This window comes from Epinephelus lanceolatus, chromosome 14, assembly GCF_041903045.1.
Source record: "Epinephelus lanceolatus isolate andai-2023 chromosome 14, ASM4190304v1, whole genome shotgun sequence".
Lineage (NCBI taxonomy): Eukaryota > Metazoa > Chordata > Actinopteri > Perciformes > Serranidae > Epinephelus > Epinephelus lanceolatus.
Window position 1 is genome coordinate 39,743,910 of NC_135747.1, and position 21,938 is coordinate 39,765,847.

The window sequence follows — 21,938 nt, forward strand, 5'->3', positions numbered from 1 at the left end:
GACACATTGTCAACAATAGGTCTGGGTCCAATGAATTACTTGGTCCATCACCTTTTTCAGTCTATTGGACAGGGCTTTTGACACTATCTTGTAGTCCACACACAACAGCGAGACTGGATGCCAGTTCTTAATATCTTGGAGATCACCTTTCTTCGGTAATAGGGTCAAAACTGCTCTCCTGCACCTCTGAGGCAGAAATGACTCCTTGAAACTCTCTGTGAAAACTTCAGAAAAGTCACCACCCAGCTCAGGCCAGAACTCTTTATAAAACTCTGGTGGGAGTCCATCAATTTCCGGGGCCTCCCCCCCCGCCTGCATACCTTGTAATGTCATAAACAGCTCTTCAGTTGTCAGAGGACCCTCCAGCTCTTTGTTGCTCTCCTCTGCGACCCTGGGCAACCCATCACAGAAGGAGTCAAAAGCTGCCTGGTCTTCAATGTACTCAGTGGTGTACAGGTGAGAATAAAAATCCACGGCCCTCTGCCGGATCTCACTAGCGTCATTCAGCAGCTGTCTTGTATTTGAACGCAGTGCATGGATGAATCTGCTCTGTCCATTTTTTTTTCCAAATTGAAGAAGAACTTGGAAGATGAGTCCATCTCAGCAGCACTCTGAAAACGAAACCGGACCAATGCTCCCTGTGCTTTAGAGCCCAGCACAGCAGGTCAGCCAATAAGGCTTTTTTGGATTTGAGGTCCTCAAAACAACCTAGATTTCCTGTGGACTCCACAGAACCCTGCAGCTCCACTATACCAATCTCTAGATCTCTAATAGACTTGGTGATGTCACGAGAGACATTGAGAGTATATTGTTGACAAAGCTGCTTGATTTCCACTTTACCACAATCCCACCATTGCCTCAGTGAAGCAAAATCTGTTTTTCTATTTCTAAACCCTTTCCAAAAAACATTAAAAGTTTACTTAAAATGTACATCTGAAAGCAGGGCAGTATTAAAACGCCAGTAAGCAGACTTGTGTTTTACATTGGCAATAAAAACACTACAAGACACCATAGAGTGATCAGAAAACCCTACAGGCAGTATTTGGCACTTTTTAAAAGTGCCAAAATGATGTTTAAAACAGTAAAGTCTATCTAATCTGCTCACAGAAATTAAATTCTCCCTACTGCTGACAAAGGTGTACTGTCGGTTTTTATCATGCATTTCTCTCCACACATCAGTCAAATTCTGTGTCTCCACCACTTGCCTCATCACATGTTTTGAAGCAGCATGAGGCTCTATGTGGTTTCTATCCAGCCGTTCATTCTCAGTCTCCTGCCAAGAATAAAAACTTTTCAGGCTCACAATTGCTCAAAACTGTACTGATTTCATTTAGGAAAACAACTCTTTCAGCTCCATTATTCGGTGCATAGACATTTATAAAAACAAGAGTAAAGTTTTCGTACTCTGTTCTAACGACCATCAGTCTGCCCTTTACTACTTCTTCCACCACATAAGACTTTGGTAGGAAGTTTTTAGAGAAAAGGAGAGCTACTCCTCCACTGACTGTACTTAGATGGCTAAGAACCACCTCTCCATCCCATTCCCTCTTCCAGTCAGTATCATTTACACTGTTACTGTGTGTTTCCTGAACAAACATTACATTAATGCTCTTCAGTTTCATGAGTTCAAACAAAAATGATCTTTTCCTCACATCCCTTGCTCCATTTAAACTGAGCGTGGAAACTCTAAATTCACTCATCAAAGCTGATGTGAGGAAAAACACACATAAAAACATCATTTTCAGCAAAGTGCAAGTTTGAGCCTCCACTCTCATTACTACTGAGTTGTCTTCTCACTTTCAAAACAACTTTCCTTAACCTAAAAAAATCCTGATCAGTCAGACATGATTCCTCTTTATTCCTCATATGGAATCTGGCTGAGTTGTAGAAACCCTCTATGTTAGGAAAATATTCCTCTAGTTTAACTCCCTTTATGTTTTTTGTCTCCTGAAGAAAAGATTTTATACTTTCAGCAGTGTAAGCCTTTCTTTCCTGACTACTAGTCATTTTGATAAGAGACACATCACTACTGTCAGACACACACTCTTCCTCGCTCTCACTGCTGTCTGACTGCACTTGTGTTTTACCTGTCTGCCTGTCTTTCTGTCTGTCCAACAACACTCTACTCGACCGTGCATCACTGTACACATTTTTATTTTTGTTAATACATTTACGTGGAACAGGTGTTTTCATCATCCAAGCATCTTTAGCCTGTTCACTCCATGCGTCCCCAGTCCCACCTGTCTCCTCCGCCTGCATCTCACCAAGCTCACCTGTCTTTTCTATCTGTGTCTCACCAAGTTCACCATTGCTCTTCACTTGTGTCTCACACACACAATTTACACTTGTTTCTTGCTCATCACCAACCTGACTTTCATCTTCAACACATTCTTTCTCACCATCTAGCTCCGTAACAGCCCCCCACTGCTTGTCGGCACCAGGCCGCAGCTCAGCGGTGCGCTGCGCTCCGGACCCGGCAGCCTGTGCCGTGGTGCCCGGACATCCGCTACCTCGGATCAGTCGGAGCCAGTTTCTTCGATTTAGGACAGGCCTTAACAGTGTGTCCCTCTTCACTGCAACCAAAACACTTCATCAGTGAAGAGGTGGCAAACAAAACATAGTCAAAATCGTCCACTTTAACGTGGAAGCGCAAATTGAGCTCTTCATTGCGATTGTTTAGAATCATATACAGCTGTCTTCTGTGAGACACCACATGTTTCAATAACAGCGATTTACACCCAGAAGGAATCATCTTAATCGGAGAAACTATCTTCCCGTGCCGAGAGAGTTCTCAACTAAGAAATGCATCTGTTATGAATGGAGGGACATTTGACAGGATTACCTTTGTTGCTGGCTGCGTTAGCGGTAACACTGACACAAAGCTTTCATTGATAGAAATACCTGTCACTATGAGCTGGTTCACTTTCTCCACCTGATCCAGAAACAAAACCACGCCACCATTCATCCGAGCCGCCGACTTCACACTGCTGTGGCCGATTTACCTCTCCAACAGCCAGGCTGACCTCCTCCACATTGTACTGAAGGCCCGCACGACCTTGATGCCATGCCTCCTAGTCAGCCTGGAGAAATCTCCATTCACCATGGCGTGTCAGACGCCGACCAGCGATTACGCTGGAGGGCACAAAACACACCAACAAACCCCTCTCACCTCACCAAACAAAACCCAAACACTAACAATAAACTTATTAAACTTATTGCCACAAATTATACTACATTAAACAAAGATTTGGGTGTAGCCCTGTTCAAAGCCAATGTGTGAGTGAGTCCATGTGAATGTGATATGTATTGCAAAGGGTCTGGATTAGTGCTGTGGATGTTTAGTTGCATGCAAGACTCTGTCTGTGAAAAGCATTAACAATCTAACATCACTTAGCTTTGGTAAAGCCAACTAACCAATAAAAGGACTGCAATAATCACAACAGTAACTCAATAAACAGCTTGTGCAGTTGTGATAATGCTATGCCAGTTGTTACATTACCAATCCTTGAATGGATGGGGGAAGAGTTGCTTTGTGGTGGCTGCTTTTGTGAGCCGGCTGATGAAGGGTGGATAGAGCTGTGGTTCCAGGTGCAGTCTTTGTTGTGTCCTTTGTTCCAAAGGTGCAGATCTGAGAAGGCCGGTCGCTCGGGGTCCTTGCAGGGCTAGATGTTGGGTTTGCAACTCAACTTGGTTCACCTTGTTGCTGGAAAAGTAGTTGCGAACCTTGTGTTTGCACACTAACTTCTCTGGTTCCAGGTTTATCTCCTGCTATGAGTGAGGGAAAGTCGTGGTCCAGGAGAAAGAGAGCAAGAGGTCTCAGGAGCAGACGCCGGGATCCGAGTTGGTCGGCCACTCAGAGGAAGAAGGCATCTGGGCCAGTTAAGGGCCCAGGAGAAAGAGACGTCTGAGCTGGTCAACAGCTCAGGAGAAAAAACAAAGACTGTGTGAGAAAGCAGGACTTCTCTTATAGTTGCCTGTTGACATCACTGAGTCACATGACACCGTAAAAGTACTGTCCAATCAAGTTTGGACACTGGTCTCTCACTTAGGTTTGAGGTGGGGCATCCTGTGGAGATAAGGGCCAAATGGCTGCTCTTTGTTTGACGAACAAAGAACAAAGAACCCTTACATGTCCAGTTTAGATCTGCACAAATGACAAATCATCTGTGGTCCAGTGAATCACAACATATTGCTGCATATTTTGGACAAAAATATAATTATGACAAGTTTAGACAAAATAAAAGCTGGCACAAAAGTCATATATATCCCAGATATCCCACAAATGTGACAAGGGAGGTTGGTGAATGCAAATGAATTGATCACAAAGTGGATGTCACATTGTATTATAAATTGATGTTTGCACAGTTCATCTGCTGTTTGTTATCGTACTTTGATGTCTAAATACTAAGTGTAAACTGTATGTATTGTGTACCCTCAAAATAAAAACAATGGAATAAAAAATGAAGCGCTTTTCTAATTTTGCAAAAATCCCACAATACAAGACTTTATCTCTGTAATTTTACCATCTCTGTGCTGTACAGCACAACAAAACCTGTCAGTGATGCAAAATGTAAGTAAACGTGTTCATGTAGAGTAATAAATATAATCCAGCCTAGGTTATTGAGGCCAATGAGAAAGGTGACCAGCGAGCATTCTTAGTGTCTGCAAATTTGGAGATAATTGTGTCCAATTAAAAAAATGCATAACTCAAAATGTGACAAAAAAGCTAACATGTAAAACATGAACAAATGTGATTTGTATCTAAAACCACACCTTGGGCAGATCTGTATTTGCATGCTTTGTTTCAGGCAATACCAAAACCAAATGATAAAAAATATTTCATGCCACAATTGCTGATGCAACATGATCTCACAGAAAAATGTGAAATGACCACCATCTTTGAACACCGCATCACGTACTGGTGGCACCTGTGGTGTTGAAATTACACGATGGCAGCATGCTTGGGTTTAGGCACCAAAAGTATTTGGTTAGGTTTAGAAAAAGATTGTGTTTTGTGTTAAAATAACTACATTTAACTACATGTAAGGGATGTAAGTATATTGTAAAGTGACATAAGTACCTCATGTAATGTGACGTTACTACTTAAAAGATTAAAGTACGCTGAGTACAGATACATAAAAGAGGACTTTTACTTTCACACAGGACACACACAGCAGTGTCCTGGTTGAAAATCGTGTGTCTGTTTGACCCATCCTCCACCCCGACCTCCTGACCACCTCTCACTCTTTGTTTTACTTATGACATTGCAACCATAGACTGTTTATGAAGGTGGACAACATGACAGCTCCCCAAAAGTGAAGTCAAAACATTTTGATTGGCCCCTGGTGGCTGGCTGCAGCGTAGCTCATTAAAATTTTTCCCAAAGATGGTTTCTGTCATTTTGGGTAGTTCTTATCATGCTGACGGATGACAAGCCTTAAGACCCTGATTATGCTTTATTTTGAAGCTTGTGAGTTTTCATCGAATGGTGTTGCCTTGGCTGCACGGAAAATTTCAGTGTTTTGACTGGAGGCAGGAGGTTGTTGTAATTTGACTTTACACCGTCCAAGCTGTCTTGAATTTCACGTGCTGGATAAGAGAGTCCACTCAACTCAACTCAACTCAACTCAACTTTATTTATAGAGCACTTTAAGAACAACCACAGCTGAAACAAAGTGCTGTACAAAAATAAAAACATAAGACAAACAATAAAAACAATAAAAACAAAACAGTAAAACAAGAGCAGAGTCTCACGCTGGGATAAAAGCCAAGGAGTAAAAATGGGTTTTAAGACTGGTTTTAAAAACGGATAGTGAGGGGGCCAGTCTAATGTGGACAGGTAAATCATTCTACAATTTGAGAGCCGCTACAGAAAAGGCTCTATCCCCTCTGAGCTTCCGCTTAGATCTCGGAACATCCAGGAGCAGAATGGGCGTAATGTGTTCCCTCTTACGTGCTCCAGTTAAGAGCCGAGCAGTGGCGTTCTGAACCAACTGAAGACGTGCGAGGGAAGACTGGCTGACTCCAAAATAAAGTACGTTACAGTAATCCAGCCAGGACGTGATGAAGGCATGGGTTACTATCTCAAAGTGCTGTTGTGCAAGAAAAGGTTTAACCTTTGCCAGCTGCCTAAGGTGAAAGAAGCTGGACTTAACCACTGCACCAATTTGACGCTACAATTTAAAACCACTGTCCATCTCAAAACCCAAGTTAGAAACTGTTGGCTTCTAAAGACATCTACATTATCAAATTGACTTATAGTCATTGCACCACTGTGCCACCCATTAACAGCAGGAAGTCAGGAGATGGGGGCTGAGGAGGAGGATGAGTTGAGATGAAATTCTGTTTTTTAAAAGTGGCTGGACTACCACATGTTTGACAGATTTGGGAACATGGCTGGTTTCCACAGAGCTATTGATAGTTGAGAGAATACTGGGACCAATGGTATTAATTACTTCTTTGAAGAGTTTGGTTGGTATAATATCAAGAGAGCCCTGCTCTGCACATTTAGAGGCAGATGCTCCAAGACAAGGGGTGGGGGTGGGACAGTGGTGTAATGGTAGTTGATGAGATGGGTGTACTACTAGGTAGATAGGTAGGTTACCAGTGACGAAGTGGGCATACTCTCCTATATATTACAATGGCTGTTTAGCTGATAGGTGGGTATACTGTCACTGGATAGAAAAAGAAGTGGGTATACCCCGTAAACCTGAGTATACCCTCCACTACACCACTGGGGTGGGGGAGATAACAGAGTTTAAAACACTAAGAAGTATCCTGGGGTTATGACAGTTAATATGATCAGAGAAATATTGGGCCCTGGCATTTATGACTGCTAGCTGGTATTTCTTCAGCAGATCCTTCAACATTTGAAATGAGACCTTCAGTTTATCACGCTTCCACCTTCGCTCTGCTCTGTGTATTATACTGCACAAACTCTGAACAAACACACTTTCCTAAAAGGCATCAGAGTACTGTAAAGCTTGTACTGCAAAGGAAGATTAGTGGGTTAGTGGGATATGTCGAGGCTGAAGAGTCTAAAAAGTTTTCCGTGTCACGAGGGTGGCTCTGTTTTAATCTGGCTAGATCATTGTATTTATGCTGCACAGCTAGCCTAGTCAAAAACAGAGTTTTGACATAAAATTGGCTAAAAACTACCCAACCCTTTTGGAAATAGTCTCTCTGTATTAAATAGTCATTCTATGAGCAGTACAGATCCTCAGCTGAGAGAACATGTGTTATGACCTGGCTCTGAGGCCGCAACCAGAAACGAGAGCAGAGAGGGGATCAGTGCCAAATAGCGCTTAGTTTATTTATGAAAGTAAAACAAAAGAAGGCAAAAGGTCCATTTCAGCAACCAGCGGTGTAGGAGCACCTCCATGCCCCACGGAAGGAACACGTGTGTAGGTACAGCGGCGGCCACGAGGTATCTGAGGAAGGAGGGATATATGGTCGAGCACATCACCAGGCCCAGGTGCAGCTCATCACCTGATGACGACGACCCCGCCTCAGACCAGAACCTGCCAGGAAGACAACAGCACACAGTACGCTAGCACCACGCAGAGGAGTGGAGGGGTCGTCACACATGTAATAATTGCAAACTTGACAGCCATAATGTTAACCTTATATTAGTGATGCCACTGAATGAAGCTATGCAATGACAGAAGTGCTGACTGTATATATTGCTTTTTTTTTTCCGCCATGGCAACTATGGGTGTTACAGAAAATCTGAGCAAGAATATTGTGTCCATTTATTTGTGAGGTTGTTGTTACTCTCACTATACTCTGGTCCATTTCTTCATGCTGGCTCTAAAAGAAGCCGTCTTTAAAATCACAGGTAGCACATTAATGGTTTACCATATTATTAATGAGTTCGTACAAACTATGCATGAGAACAGCCTGTCACATTCAGGGCCGTAACCAGGGTTATGAAACTAGTGAGGTACAAACCATGCGAGTGCGCAAAGTGCGCGAGCAAAAAAATTTTGAGCACTTATTAATGAATAAAAAGTAAAATAAATAGTGTTTTAAACTGTGCAATTACACAAATACACAATCACATAATGTTGTTGACTGGATTCTTTATTTTTTCTTACTTTTGGCACTCTCAGATACAGATATATAGGCTATTATTGACCTTTTGGAGGGCTGGCTGGATCCTGTCTCCAGAGGGTTCAACTCACTGAAAGTACATAAAAAGGACAGACAGACAGACAGACAGACAGACAGACTTATCATCAGTTAATGCAAATGTGACAAATAATACTGTTTTTTTTTCATCTCAATTTTAACCAGGTAAGCATTTAAGAACAAATTCTTATTTACAAAGGCTGTCTAACAGTATTACCTTTCGGAAGGCCAGGTGGATCCTCCTGTGTCCAGAGGCATCCCACCGCCTGAGTACACTTTCCTTGTTGATCTTGATGTTGTTGTGAACATGCATGAGAGCTAGTCCTGAGAGACGGTCATCAGACATACTGGCTCTGAGCCATGTTTTTAGTCTCCTCATGGCAGAAAATGATCTCTCACAAGCTCATGTTGCAATGGGAAGAGTCAAAAAGGATTTAAGCATACAATGTATGTCCTCCTCTCTTCCGTCCTTGTTCTCTCTTCCATTCCTGTTCTCCTCCATGTTCTTACATCTTTTAACAACTGTGTGGGAGGAAAGGAAAAATAAAAAAAAGATATCATTATCATACCTTATTCATCATTACATCACACTGTTACTTTAAGATTATTTTGTGTCAATCAAATTCAAGAATACAGTTAAAAAAGCTGGCTATAGAAAATATACTCAACAAAAATATTAACACTTTTGTTTTTGCTCCCATTTTTCATGAGCTGAACTCAAAGATCTAAAACATTTTCTATATACACAAAAGACCTATTTCTCTCAAATATTGTTCACAAATCTGTCTAAATCTGTGTTAGTGAGCACTTATCATTTTCTTAGAACACGGCTCTCTTGAATACTCGATTCTGATTGGTCAATCACCAATATTCTGCGGTGTCTATTTCTCGACAGACCACCGCTGCTCCGTGGAGCAGACCGTTACTAGGGACTCCATAGCAACGGCCATTTATTAAGCTCGTCTCGGTGGCGAGTCTGGCGACTCCGTGACACAGACGCGCCCCGTAACCCGTAATCCCTTGTTTATGACAGATATGACTAAAAGAATAGGAGAGGCTCCATCCACATCGTGGCTGAAAAGCAACCCTGCATGATCAGAAACTCTGACCCAGTGTCACAGCTCTCCTTTCGTCTTGGTGGCACCGCAAGTCAGCGACACAAACGCGCCCCGTAATCTCTTGTTTATGTCATATTTTGATCAACATTATGTTTCAAATTAATTATTTCACTCGTAAGCCGTGTTCTAAGCGGGATAATGTATAGTTGGTCGGTTGTTATGGAGAAATAAACCCCTTCAGGATGTATGGAACCCCGACGTGAAGCTGAGGGGTTCCATACATCCTGAAGGGGTTTATTTCTCCATAACAACCTCTGAACTATACATTATCCCTTACAGAGATAATTCATAACACCTCACAGGTGTGGCATATCACGATGCTGATTAGACAGCATGAATATTGCATATGCTGGCCACAATAAAAAGCCACCATGAAATGTGCACTTTTGCTTTAACGGGGGGTCTGTGGGAGGCAGAAAACCAGTCAGTATCTGGTGTGACCACCATTTGCCTCACGCAGTGCAACACATCTCCTTCTCGTTACATTACACTAGCTAACGTTAGCCAGTGAGATGAGATGAGATGACGATGAGATGAGATAAACTTTATTGTCCCCCGAGTTGAAATTTGTCTTGGGCAAGTACATACAGCTGCTGCAAAATAGTGTTTTCTTTTTGTTTCAATAAAACTATTATCATGACAGATGCGCGAACTGGCGAGTAGCCTATGTTTGTAGTTCGTTCCTTACCTCTCATTTAGGTCTCAGCACACACGGAGAATCTCTTCTTCTTCACCCCAAAACATGTCCAGTCAGTGCCGGTACACGTGACACGCTGCGGCGTGACATGTAAGGCTAAAGGTTACGAGACCTCATATACAGAAACACAACTCCTTTTTTTTTTTTTGTTAGAAACACAACTCCTGATTGTCGGCTGTAGGGGTTAATATAATTTGTGATCTTTCTATGAATTAGATTTTTTTGTAAAATGTATATTTTTATAAAAAATCCCAGGAAATAGTAACTGAGGTATTTACCTCGTGTACCTCATAGCTAGTTACGGCCATGGTCACATTTCACTGCAGTCCACCAGGAATGTGAGCTTGCGCATTGTGTCGCCACAACAGTTGAGCTAGGCTCGTCTCTTTCGCTGGGCAACAATATTAATATTTTTCCTTGAGCCCTCTGCACTGGCACCTGTGCTGTGTGGCCTCTTTGAAATCAGTAAGGGCTGTTCTATAACTTCCTGTTGATGGTCAGCTTAGGTGACTTAAAACAGGGCAAAGAGGTAAGACAAGGTAAAGAAAACAAGAGTGTAGATTCACATAGAGCAGAAACACTGGGTTCCAGTAAAAGTGATGAAGATGACATGCAGAGTGAGGGAGGCGGGGCATCTGAGTCCAACAGAGACCGAGAGAAAAAGGAGGAGAGGAATTTCGAAAGCTTAAGATGTACTTTGGTTATATGACTCAGATTTGTTGAGGAAGCTGCCAGAGCTGCAGCTCTCTGAAGATGGAGGAGCTCTGCTTTCCACAACTGCTCAACACCTCCTGCAGAAAGCCCACCTCTCCTTGGGCCAACTTTGTGCTCCTTAACATTGTGCTGTACTTTATCTCTCTGCTCACTGTGGCTCTTAACCTCCTTGTCATCATCTCAGTCTCCCACTTCAGGCAAAGATTAACTTAAAAATGTGGACAGCTTCTGTAGATTAGAAGAACTGTCTTTGAGTTGGTACTGAATAATGTTGCACCTTGGAAATGTATTTAAGACACATTTGACTTGTATTCTGCCCTTTTGCACAAACTTAACTGTGATTTCAACACCAGATATTGCAGTTAGATGTCCACATTTAACCATATTGAAACTGCAGATGTTGTCGATCAGAAAACATTTCATTAGATGTTTTTTTTTTTTTTACAACTGTTTTAGTCATCTCAGTTTGGGGACTTGGTGAGTTCATGTTTTCACTGTGGCTCTTAACCTCCTTGTCATCATCTCAGTCTCCCACTTCAGGCAAAGATTAACTTAAAAATGTCAAAAGCTACTGTAGATTAGAAGAACTGTCTTTGAGTTGGTACTACAGATGTTGCTGAAAAGAAAACATTCCATTATAGACCTTTTTTTACACTTGTTTTATCTGTTTTGTTATTTAGATCTGAGGACTTGTTGGGTTTATGAGTTTTTCCTCTTTCTCTCCAGGCAGCTCCACACACCCACCAACATCCTCCTCCTCTCTCTGGCTGTCTCAGACTTTCTCGTGGGCCTCCTGGCACTACCAGGAGAATTCTTCCAAAAAACATACTGCTGGTTTTTTGGTGACCTCTTGTGTTTGCTCTATTATTATGTGTCCGTCATCATTGTGTGTTCTTCGATAGGAAACATGGTGCTCATATCAGTCGATCGCTATGTGGCTATTTGTGACCCTCTGCATTACACCACCAGAGTCACTGTGAAAAGAGTTAAACTGTGTGTGTGTCTGTGTTGGCTCTGTGCTGTTTCTTACAGCAGTCTCTTGTTAAAGGATGACCTGACTCAACCAGGCAGGTATAATTCCTGCCATGGAGAGTGTGTGATTGTCATTAACCACATTGCAGGAGTTGTTGACCTTGTTGTAACCTTTATTGTTCCCATTTCTGTCATTGTCGTTCTGTACATGAGAGTATTTGTTGTGGCTGTGTCTCAGGCTCGTGCCATGCGCTCTCACATCACAGCTGTCACTCTCCAGCTTTCAGTGAATCAACAAACAAAGAAATCTGAGCTGAAAGCAGCCAGGACTCTTGGTGTTCTTGTAGTTGTGTTTCTAATATGTTTCTGCCCATATTACTGTGTCGCTCTTGCAGGTGATGCCTTGGTCAGTTCTTCATCTGCATCATTTGTGTTTTATTTGTTCTATTTCAACTCATGTCTTAACCCCTTGATCTATGCCTTGTTTTATTCCTGGTTTAGAAAAGCAGTTAAACTCATTGTCAGTCTTCAGATTCTGCAGCCTGGCTCCTGTGAGACCAACATACTGTAGAGAGGCTGTGGAGTGACTGAAATGAGGCCTGCTCCACCAAGGTTTTGAATTGAAAATCACAAAAAACTTTAAGTAAAATCTCTGTATACAGTATGTAAGCAGTCAGTGAGTGTGTTTACATGGGCAGTTTAATTCCCTTTTTATTCGGAATGAAAGTTCATTCCTATTAAAAGTCATCTTGTAAACACCTAATTCAGAATGAAAATGGCCAATGCGATTGAAAATTCAATCCGATGTAAGAGGCTGGAATGTTCCGTTTCTAATTCTGAATGAAAGAATTTCTCGCACTTGTATACACTCATTCCTCTTTAAGTTCACTCCGGTCTTTCTGCGCATGCTTGTTTCCTTGCCCTTCTGGCAGAGATAGAGCAGTCGGACTCGTTGCACTGACCGGTTTTCATTCGCCAAAGCACAGTCTTCTATCTCCCTTCTTCGACCTTCTACCTCCCTTCTCCTCCTCAACAGATGAAGCATTAGCAGAACAAGGTTGTTGTCATACTGCTGCTTCAAGAATATAAGCAAAACAAGGCCGAAAAAGGCATTAAGAACTGCAGCGTCAAGCATCTTGTTATGTGTAAACACGTAACATCCGCCCCACCCCCTATCCAATCAGAAACCCTCCCTGCCCCAAACCTTGTGCAGACCCGAATAAAGGCGATTAAAAGGCGATTAAACTGATCTGCCGTGTAAACCCTAATTCGGAAAGAATATTTCCCATGTAAACTACCTGGAAAGACTTTAATTCCGAATGATTTCATTCAGATTTATTTCATTCTGAATGAGAGGCCATCATGTAACCGCACCTAATGAGAAAATTGTGCATTGCTCTACTCGGGGTCAGTTTCATGTAAGGATTGCAACTTATTGCACTATTTTGGTCAAAGAAATATAATTATGTTTTGACAAAATACCTTTTTGTTCTCACCTGTCTCATTATATAACTTGTGTATCTTTCCCTCCGCTGCTTCATTTTACAGGAAAGGAAAGTCAAAACAATACTAAGATGGAAGGAAACCTCAGAGCCACCCCTCTTCGGAGGCCTGGTGCTGCAGTTGGTGATTTAAGACTCATCTATACTCCCATGTACAAAAGCAGATACGTCCATTTTATATTCTTGATACAATTACTGATGCAATGATCTCACAGAAACATTTGAAATGATGACAACCTCTCGCATTACGTACTGGTGGCAACTATTGTGTTGAAATTACATGAAATTACAAAACTAGGTTAGGTTTCGAAAAAGATTGTGTTTTCTTTGTTTAAATATCTAGACTTGTTGCATAAGGGATGTAAGTATGTCGTAAAGTGATGCGAGTACTTCATGTAACGTGATGTAACTACTCAAAAGATCTAAGTACACTGCGTTTAATTAAGTCACAGTTGACTTTTACTTTCACATAGGACACAAACAGTGGTCTCTTGGTTGAAAATCATGTGTTTTGTGGTGACAGCAAGGTTAGGGACCCAAAATGCAGACAGACTGAGGGAAAAGGGTTTAACAGTTTTATTGTGCCGGGATGATGCAGAGAACAAAGGAGTTCCGGAGTCCAGGTGCAGAGTGGGATAACCAGGTGAGAGTGCTGGGCTGTGGGCTGCTGTGAGGCACGGAGGGAGACACTGGAAAAAAGGTAGGAGAACGAGGGTTAAACACTCGAAGAGCAAAAACACAATCAAACTTGCAAGATTACTCAAATCACTGGAGGAATAGAGGAGCTGAGATACCACTGCGTGCAGTCGCAAGTACTCTGGCACTGAGGCTAGAGTCGGTGGCAGTCTTAAAGCCCGTTGATTGCAGATGACTCTCAGGTGTGCACACTCAGCCTCAGTGCAGGGCGGGGGAGGGGAGAAGCCTCTGGAGACAGGTAAACACAGTAGCATACAACCCACACATGAAGTAGACTCTGGAAATGTTCATAAAATAAAAGCCAAAAGTCCATGCTCACCACATGTTTGTCTGACTCATCCATCACCCTGACCTCCTCTGTATGCTGACTTTCTCACTCTTTGTTCTACCTATGACATTTTAACCACAGACTTTATATAAAGGTCGGCGACATAACAGCTCCCCAAAAGTGAAGCCATGATATCTTGATTGCCCCCTGGTGGCTGCTCATGAACTCCACCCCCAAATGCATTTTTCCCAAAGATGGTTTCTGTCATTTTGGGTACTTCTTATCATGCTGATGGGCGAAAAGCCTTAAGCCTTGATGATGCTTGATTGTGAAGATTTTGAGTTTTCATTGAATGGCATTGCCTTGGCAGCATGGACAATGTCAATGTTTTGACTGGACGCAGGAAGCTGTTGTAATTTGATTTTACACCATCCAAGCTGTCCTGAATTTCACATGCTGGATATGAGAGTCCAGATCTGAAGACATCTACATAATCAAATTGACATAGTTATTCCACAACTGCGCCATCTACTAACTACAGGAGGTCAGCCTTATGTGACAGAGATCATCCAATCTACATGGAATTTATGTGGTAAATGGACCTGCTTGTATAGCGCCTTTTTAGTCTAACAACCACTCAAAGTGCTTTTCCACTACCTGTCACATTTACCCACTTCACACACTGATGGCTAAAGGCCAGTTCAGACCAAAGATTCCAGACGCAACAAAATGGTTTTAGGACATTGCAGTGGTCTACTTCTCCTACCACGGGGACCACGTCAACTTTGACCATCCACATCTATTCCAGCCGTTCTTTCAACCCTTGATACTTCTCCACCTTTCGTGTCCCTTCTTTCTGATGTTGCTGTTGGCTGGTATCGCCACATCTACCACCACTGCCCTCCTCTGGTGTTTGTCAACCACCACTATGTCCGGTTGATTAGCCAGCAGCTGTTTGTCAGTCTGGAAGCTGAAGTCCCACAGGATCGTAGCCCTGTTGTTCTCAACCACCCTCGGTGGTGTGTCCCATTGGGATTTGGATACTTCGAGTCCACACTGGGTACAGATGTTCCGGTACACTATCCCAGCCACTTGGTTGTGCCTCTCCATGTATGCTGATATCGTGCTTGCATCTTCCACCCTGCCACTATGTGCTAGACCGTCTCAGGGGCATCTTTGCACAGCCCACACCTTGGGTCTGATCTGCTGTGGTAAACCCTGGCCTTTGTGGCCCTTGTGCTTTAGGCCTGTTCTTGTGCTGCAATGATTAGTGCCTCTATGCTGCTGTCAGTCCAGCATTCTCCATTCTGGTAGGTCCTCCTGATAATAGCCACTTTCTCTATCTGATGGTGATATGCACCATGTAGGGGCTTGTCCCTTCATGTTGTTTGCTCCTCCACCTTTTTGCTCCCATCAGGTTTCTGTTGTCTGAGGCATTCACTTAGCAGTTCATCCTTTGGGGCCATCTTCTTGATGTACTCCTGGATTTTGGATGTTTCATCCTGGATAGTGGCTCTGATGCTCTCTAGTCCTAGGCCTCCCTCTTTCTTCTTAGTGTATAGCCTCAGGATGCTGGACCTGGGGTGGAACCCTCCATGCATGGTAAGGAGCTTTCTTGTCTTGATGTCTGTGTCTTCTATCTCCTCCTTTGGCCAGCTTATGATCCCAACTGGGTATCTGATGACTGGCAGTGCGTACACATTGATATCTTAGACCTTGTTCTGACCATTCAGCTGACTTCTCAGGATTTGCCTTACTCTCTGGAGGTGTTTGGTTGTGGTCAACTTCCTTGCGGCCTCCTTATGATTTCCATGAGATCCCACGGGATCCCAAAGAACTTATAGCTGTCCTGGATATCTCCTATGTTGCCCTCTGATAGGTCAGCTCTTTCAGTTCTGATCATTTTGCCTCTCTTTGATGCCATCCGACCACACTTGTCTAATCCGAATGACATCCCTATGTCCTTGCTGTAGATCCTGGTGGTGTGGATCAGTGAGTTGATTTCTCGCTCATTCATTGGCCCATTCATTTGAATTTATGTTCAAAGTTCCAGAATACAAAACAAAACTGCAGTAACAGTGAAAGCTTAGAAAAGCTTACATTGAATTTAAAGTATTGTGTTCACAGTCTGACATATCTTACATTCGGTATGCGATTCCACCCCCAGAACTTCAAGTTCTGCCCGAGGCTGTATGTTCTCAGTGACTCACAAAAGACATCTCACTTTGGAGCCACGGACTTTATTCATACCAGTATAATGGTGGGAAAGAGAATTATAATTAGAAACTGGAGGAAACCAGCTAAGCCCTCTGGTTCACAGAGTGGGCAAAAGTTCTCTTTCAGGTCTTAAGGATAGGACGGAGAAATATGTGGTGAAGTGGAGAAGATACTTGGAGTACATTGCTGGTGTGGACTTATCTTGAAGTGAATCATACACCACATGTATGATGCTCTGTTGTACACTTTTTGAGCGTCTGAGAACTAATCTGCTGCTTGTAGATCAGAGTATATTGTGGTGCATATCAACGCAGGAATATAGATTTTTTTATTTTTCATTTTAGAAATTACTTATGTATTGTTATTTTTGCATTCTTATATTATTATTTTGTTCAGTTATTGTGTGTGTTTTTCCCTCTTGTGTTTGTACATACAGTACAGGCCAAAAGTTTGGACACACCTTCTCATTCAATGCGTTTTCTTTATTTTCATGACTATTTACATTGTAGATTCTCACCGAAGGCATCAAAACTATGAATGAACACATGTGGAGTTATGTACTTAACAAAAAAAGGTGAAATAACTGAAAACATGTTTTATATTCTAGTTTCTTCAAAATAGCCACCCTTTGCTCTGATTACTGCTTTGCACACTCTTGGCATTCTCTCCATGAGCTTCAAGAGGTAGACACCTGAAATGGTTTCCACTTCACAGGTGTGCCTTATCAGGGTTAATTAGTGGAATTTCTTGCTTTATCAATGGGGTTGGGACCATCAGTTGTGTTGTGCAGAAGTCAGGTTAATACACAGCCGACAGCCCTATTGGACAACTGTTAAAATTCATATTATGGCAAGAACCAATCAGCTAACTAAAGAAAAACGAGTGGCCATCATTACTTTAAGAAATGAAGGTCAGTCAGTCCGGAAAATTGCAAAAACTTTAAATGTGTCCCCAAGTGGAGTCGCAAAAACCATCAAGCGCTACAACCAAACTGGCACACATGAGGACCGACCCAGGAAAGGAAGACCAAGAGTCACCTCTGCTTCTGAGGATAAGTTCATCCGAGTCACCAGCCTCAGAAATCGCAAGTTAACAGCAGCTCAGATCAGAGACCAGATGAATGCCACACAGAGTTCTAGCAGCAGACCCATCTCTAGAACAACTGTTAAGAGGAGACTGCGCCAATCAGGCCTTCATGGTCAAATAGCTGCTAGGAAACCACTGCTAAGGAGAGGCAACAAGCAGAAGAGATTTGTTTGGGCCAAGAAACACAAGGAATGGACATTAGACCAGTGGAAATCTGTGCTTTGGTCTGATGAGTCCAAATTTGAGATCTTTGGTTCCAACCGCCGTGTCTTTGTGAGACGCAGAAAAGGTGAACGGATGGATTCCACATGCCTGGTTCCCACTGTGAAGCATGGAAGAGGAGGTGTGATGGTGTGGGGGTGTTTTGCTGGTGACACTGTTGGGGATTTATTCAAAATTGAAGGCACACTGAACCAGCATGGCTACCACAGCATCCTGCAGCGACATGCCATCCCATCCGGTTTGCGTTTAGTTGGACGATCATTTATTTTTCAACAGGACAATGACCCCAAACACACCTCCAGGCTGTGTAAGGGCTATTTGACCAAGAAGGAGAGTGATGGAGTGCTGCGGCAGATGACCTGGCCTCCACAGTCACCGGACCTGAACCCAATCGAGATGGTTTGGGGTGAGCTGGACCGCAGAGTGAAGGCAAAGGGGCCAACAAGTGCTAAACACCTCTGGGAACTCCTTCAAGACTGTTGGAAAACCATTTCAGGTGACTACCTCTTGAAGCTCATGGAGAGAATGCCAAGAGTGTGCAAAGCAGTAATCAGAGCAAAGGGTGGCTATTTTGAAGAAACTAGAATATAAAACATGTTTTCAGTTATTTCACCTTTTTTTGTTAAGTACATAACTCCACATGTGTTCATTCATAGTTTTGATGCCTTCAGTGAGAATCTACAATGTAAATAGTCATGAAAATAAAGAAAACGCATTGAATGAGAAGGTGTGTCCAAACTTTTGGCCTGTACTGTATATTTGATTTATTAACACTCTGTGACACTGTTTATGTTACAAAAAAAGTTTAATATTAGTTAAATATTTAATATTAATTATATCAGTCATCGTGAATACTTTTTTGAAAGGGTTTATATTATTTATGACAAATTATTCATTTTCACACACTGAGGCTTTATATGCTCAATATGATGTCACAGAAATGCCACTGACTAACAATCTGTTATTCTTTGAAGGGAAAATAGCAAATGTCCCTGATTCCTCCGCAGCCTCGTGCTGCATTAATTTGGTGTCTGGATGATCTGAACAATTAGTACCTATATCGTATTCCATGGCTCACCAGATCTGTTTCCTTTACTCTCATAATCATTGTGTTGTTTGGTGGTGTCCAAGTTTCAGCCCTGAATGTTTTATGATTCGCCCCGGATCTAAATAGGCTGTATACATATTTTTAATAAATAAGCATAGGCCTAATAATAAAAAAAATCCCTGCATATAATAATATGTAATTCCGTTCATACATTAAAGCCTTCAAAAATAATGGGCCTATGATATCGCTGATCAATAATACAAGTTTGGGGTTTACTGTGTCATTCCAACAGTGCATTTTGTGTGGTCATGTTAGAGTTTTCAATCTCAACCCAAGCCTGATGGGTCCATAAAAGCCTGACAGGTCGGACTGGGTATGGGCCGAAAATGTGTTCTGATTGGCCAGGTCTGATGGGGCAGCAGATTTTTTTTTGTTTGTTTTTATAAATGAATGAATAAATAAAGTAATAAAAAAGTGAGCACACCAAAGTCTTGGTTGCGTTCACCCAGTCTGAGTCTTGGTTTGGTTTGAGCAGGAACAAAAATAAACAAATAAATAAAAATTCAAAAGCACAATAATACATATTTTGAACAGACAGTGGTGGACGTATCAAAATAAGACACAATCCTGTGTATTCGACACCCTTTCTTGATCAAACCCCTGGATCCTCATCCCTTCGCGCTTTCCTCCGAACCCATAATCAATCATACGAAATAAATCATTCGAAATCTTTATTTTATTAGTGTGGTCTTTGTTATTGTATTAGTGTTGCAGTAAATCTGAGCAAACATATTGTTTCATTATATTTGTGAGGTTGTTCTTGCTCCCATTGAACTCTGGTCCATTTCTTCACGCCGACTCTAAAAAAAGCCTTCCTTAAAATCACAGGTAGCACATTAATAGTTTACCATATTATTAATCAGTTTGTAAAAGAGGCTGTGTGGCCTATTTGAAATCAGTAAGGGCTGTTCCATAACTTCCTGTTGACCGTCTGCCCCTTTTTCAACAATTTAAGCAAAGAGGCAGGACAAGGTAAAGAAAACAACGGTGGAAATTTACATAGAAGACATGCATGAGAAATGCTGGGTTTCAGTTAAAGTGATGAAGATGATGTGCAGAGTGAAGAAGGCGGGGCAGAGCTCATTTGGTTATATGACTCAGATTTGTTCAGGAAGCTGCCAGAGCTGCAGCTCTCTGAAGATGGAGGAGCTCTGCTTTCCACAACTGCTCAACACCTCCTGCAGAAAGCCCACCTCTCCTTGGGCCAACTTTGTGCTCCTTAACATTGTGCTGTACTTTATCTCTCTGCTCACTGTGGCTCTTAACCTCCTTGTCATCATCTCAGTCTCCCACTTCAGGCAAAGATTAACTTAAAAATGTCAACAGCTTCTGTAGATTAGAAGAACTGTCTTTGAGTTGGTACTGAATAATATTGCACCCTGGAAATGTATTTAAGACACATTTGACTTGTATTCTGCCCTTTTGCACAAACTTAACTGTGATTTTGACACCAGATATTGCAGTTAGATGTCCGCATTTAACCATATTGAAACTGCAGATGTTGTCGATCAGAAAACATTTCATTAGATGTTTTTTTTTGTGTTTTGTTTTTGACCTCCTTGTCATCATCTCAGTCTCCCACTTCAGGCAAAGATTAACTTAAAAATGTCAACAGCTGCTGTAGATTAGAAGAACTGTCTTTGAGTTGGTACTGAATAATGTTGAACCTTGGACTTGTACACTAGACACATTTGACTTGTACTCTGTCTTGCTGACTGTTTTACTTACTGCGGTAGTTGTCCAAACTTAATTATATTATAACTACAGATGTTGCTGATCAGAAAACATTCCATTATAGACCTTTTTTTACACTTGTTCTATCTGTTTTGTTATTTAGATCTGAGGACTTGTTGAGTTCATGATGTTTTTCCTCTTTCTCTCCAGGCAGCTCCACACACCCACCAACATCCTCCTCCTCTCTCTGGCTGTCTCAGACTTTCTCGTGGGCCTCCTGGTGCTACCAGGAGAAGTCTTCCGAAAAACATACTGCTGGTTTCTTGGTGACCTCATGTGTTTGCTCTATTATTATGTGTCCGTCATCATTGTGTCTTCTTCGATAGGAGACATGGTGCTCATATCAGTCGACCGCTATGTGGCTATTTGTGACCCTCTGCATTACACCACCAGAGTCACTGTGAAAAGAGTTAAACTGTATGTGTGTCTGTGTTGGCTCTGTGCTGTTTCTTACTGCAGTCTCTTGTTAAAGGATGACCTGACTCAACCAGGCAGGTATAATTCCTGCCATGGAGAGTGTGTGATTGTCATTAACCACACTGCAGGAGCTGTTGACCTTGTTGTAACCTTTATTGTTCCCATTTCTGTCATTGTCGTTCTGTACATGAGAGTATTTGTTGTGGCTGTGTCTCAGGCTCGTGCCATGCGCTCTCACATCACAGCTGTCACTCTCCAGCTTTCAGTGAATCAACAAACAAAGAAATCTGAGCTGAAAGCAGCCAGGACTCTTGGTGTTCTTGTAGTTATGTTTCTAATATGTTTCTGCCCATATTACTGTGTCATTCTTGCAGGTGATGCCTTGGTCAGTTCTTCATCTGCATCATTTGTGCTTTATCTGTTCTTTTTGAACTCATGTCTAAACCCCTTGATCTATGCCTTGTTTTATTCCTGGTTTAGAAAAGCAGTTAAACTCACTGTGAGTCTTCAGATTCTGCAGCCTGGATCCTGTGAGACCAACATACTGTAGAGAGGCTGTGGAAATTTTGGGATCTATCTTTGGGATCTCCCTCATCGAGGCAGCACCATTCATTGGGACTAATCCTTAAGGTATAAAGATCGCTACGGAAAATAAGTAATCATTATTAATATTAATGATTGATTATGTTAAATAACATGACTTACTTTACATAAATGAAGTGAATTAGAAGCGCGGCTCCACACCATGGAAAACCATTCAGTAGCTGCAGTAGTTAGCCAGCCCCCTGTAGCCGGTGCGGAGCCACATAGCATAGCCTTAGCCTCTGCTAGCGGTCCTCCGGCAACTCCCGTTCAGCCGGGAGGTTGGGTTACGGTTCGCCAGAAGCACAGCTCCAAGCCGAAGCCCATGGCTCACCAGCAGCCTGTTCACGTTTCCAACCGCTTTTCCCCACTCAGCGACACACCCGCTGAGGATAAAACTCTGGTTATTGGCAGCTCTATTCTGAGGAACGTGAAGTTAGCAACACCAGCGGCCATAGTCAAATGTATCCCTGGG

At 42.3% G+C, this 21,938-nt stretch overlaps 2 protein-coding genes across 2 annotated transcripts; both read left to right on the top strand.

Moving 5' to 3' along the window:
* Positions 1-1,514: 1,514 nt before the first annotated feature.
* LOC144466769 (trace amine-associated receptor 8a-like) lies at positions 1,515-12,202 on the top strand. The gene is made up of 5 exons (XM_078174186.1): positions 1,515-1,553; positions 2,407-2,519; positions 2,942-3,139; positions 10,674-10,856; positions 11,386-12,202. The coding sequence occupies exons 1-5, from the start codon at positions 1,515-1,517 to the stop codon at positions 12,200-12,202; spliced, it is 1,350 nt and encodes a 449-aa protein (XP_078030312.1).
* A 7,536-nt stretch (positions 12,203-19,738) lies between these two features.
* LOC144466770 (trace amine-associated receptor 13c-like) lies at positions 19,739-21,431 on the top strand. Its single transcript, XM_078174187.1, has 2 exons — positions 19,739-20,028; positions 20,615-21,431. Exons 1-2 carry the CDS (start codon positions 19,739-19,741, stop codon positions 21,429-21,431), a joined length of 1,107 nt encoding a protein of 368 aa, XP_078030313.1.
* The last annotated feature ends 507 nt before the right edge of the window (positions 21,432-21,938 follow it).

Excerpts from the sequence above, each read along its gene's own strand:
- LOC144466770 (XM_078174187.1), top strand. The coding sequence starts at position 19,739 with ATGCATGAGAAATGCTGGGTTTCAGTTAAAGTGATGAAGATGATGTGC. Across the intron at positions 20,029-20,614 it reads ATCTCAGTCTCCCACTTCAG|GCAGCTCCACACACCCACCA; the intron begins GCAAAGATTAAC and ends CTTTCTCTCCAG.
- LOC144466769 (XM_078174186.1), top strand. The coding sequence starts at position 1,515 with ATGGCTAAGAACCACCTCTCCATCCCATTCCCTCTTCCA. Across the intron at positions 3,140-10,673 it reads ACCAGCGATTACGCTGGAGG|CTGCCAGAGCTGCAGCTCTC; the intron begins GCACAAAACACA and ends TTGTTGAGGAAG. Across the intron at positions 10,857-11,385 it reads ATCTCAGTCTCCCACTTCAG|GCAGCTCCACACACCCACCA; the intron begins GCAAAGATTAAC and ends CTTTCTCTCCAG.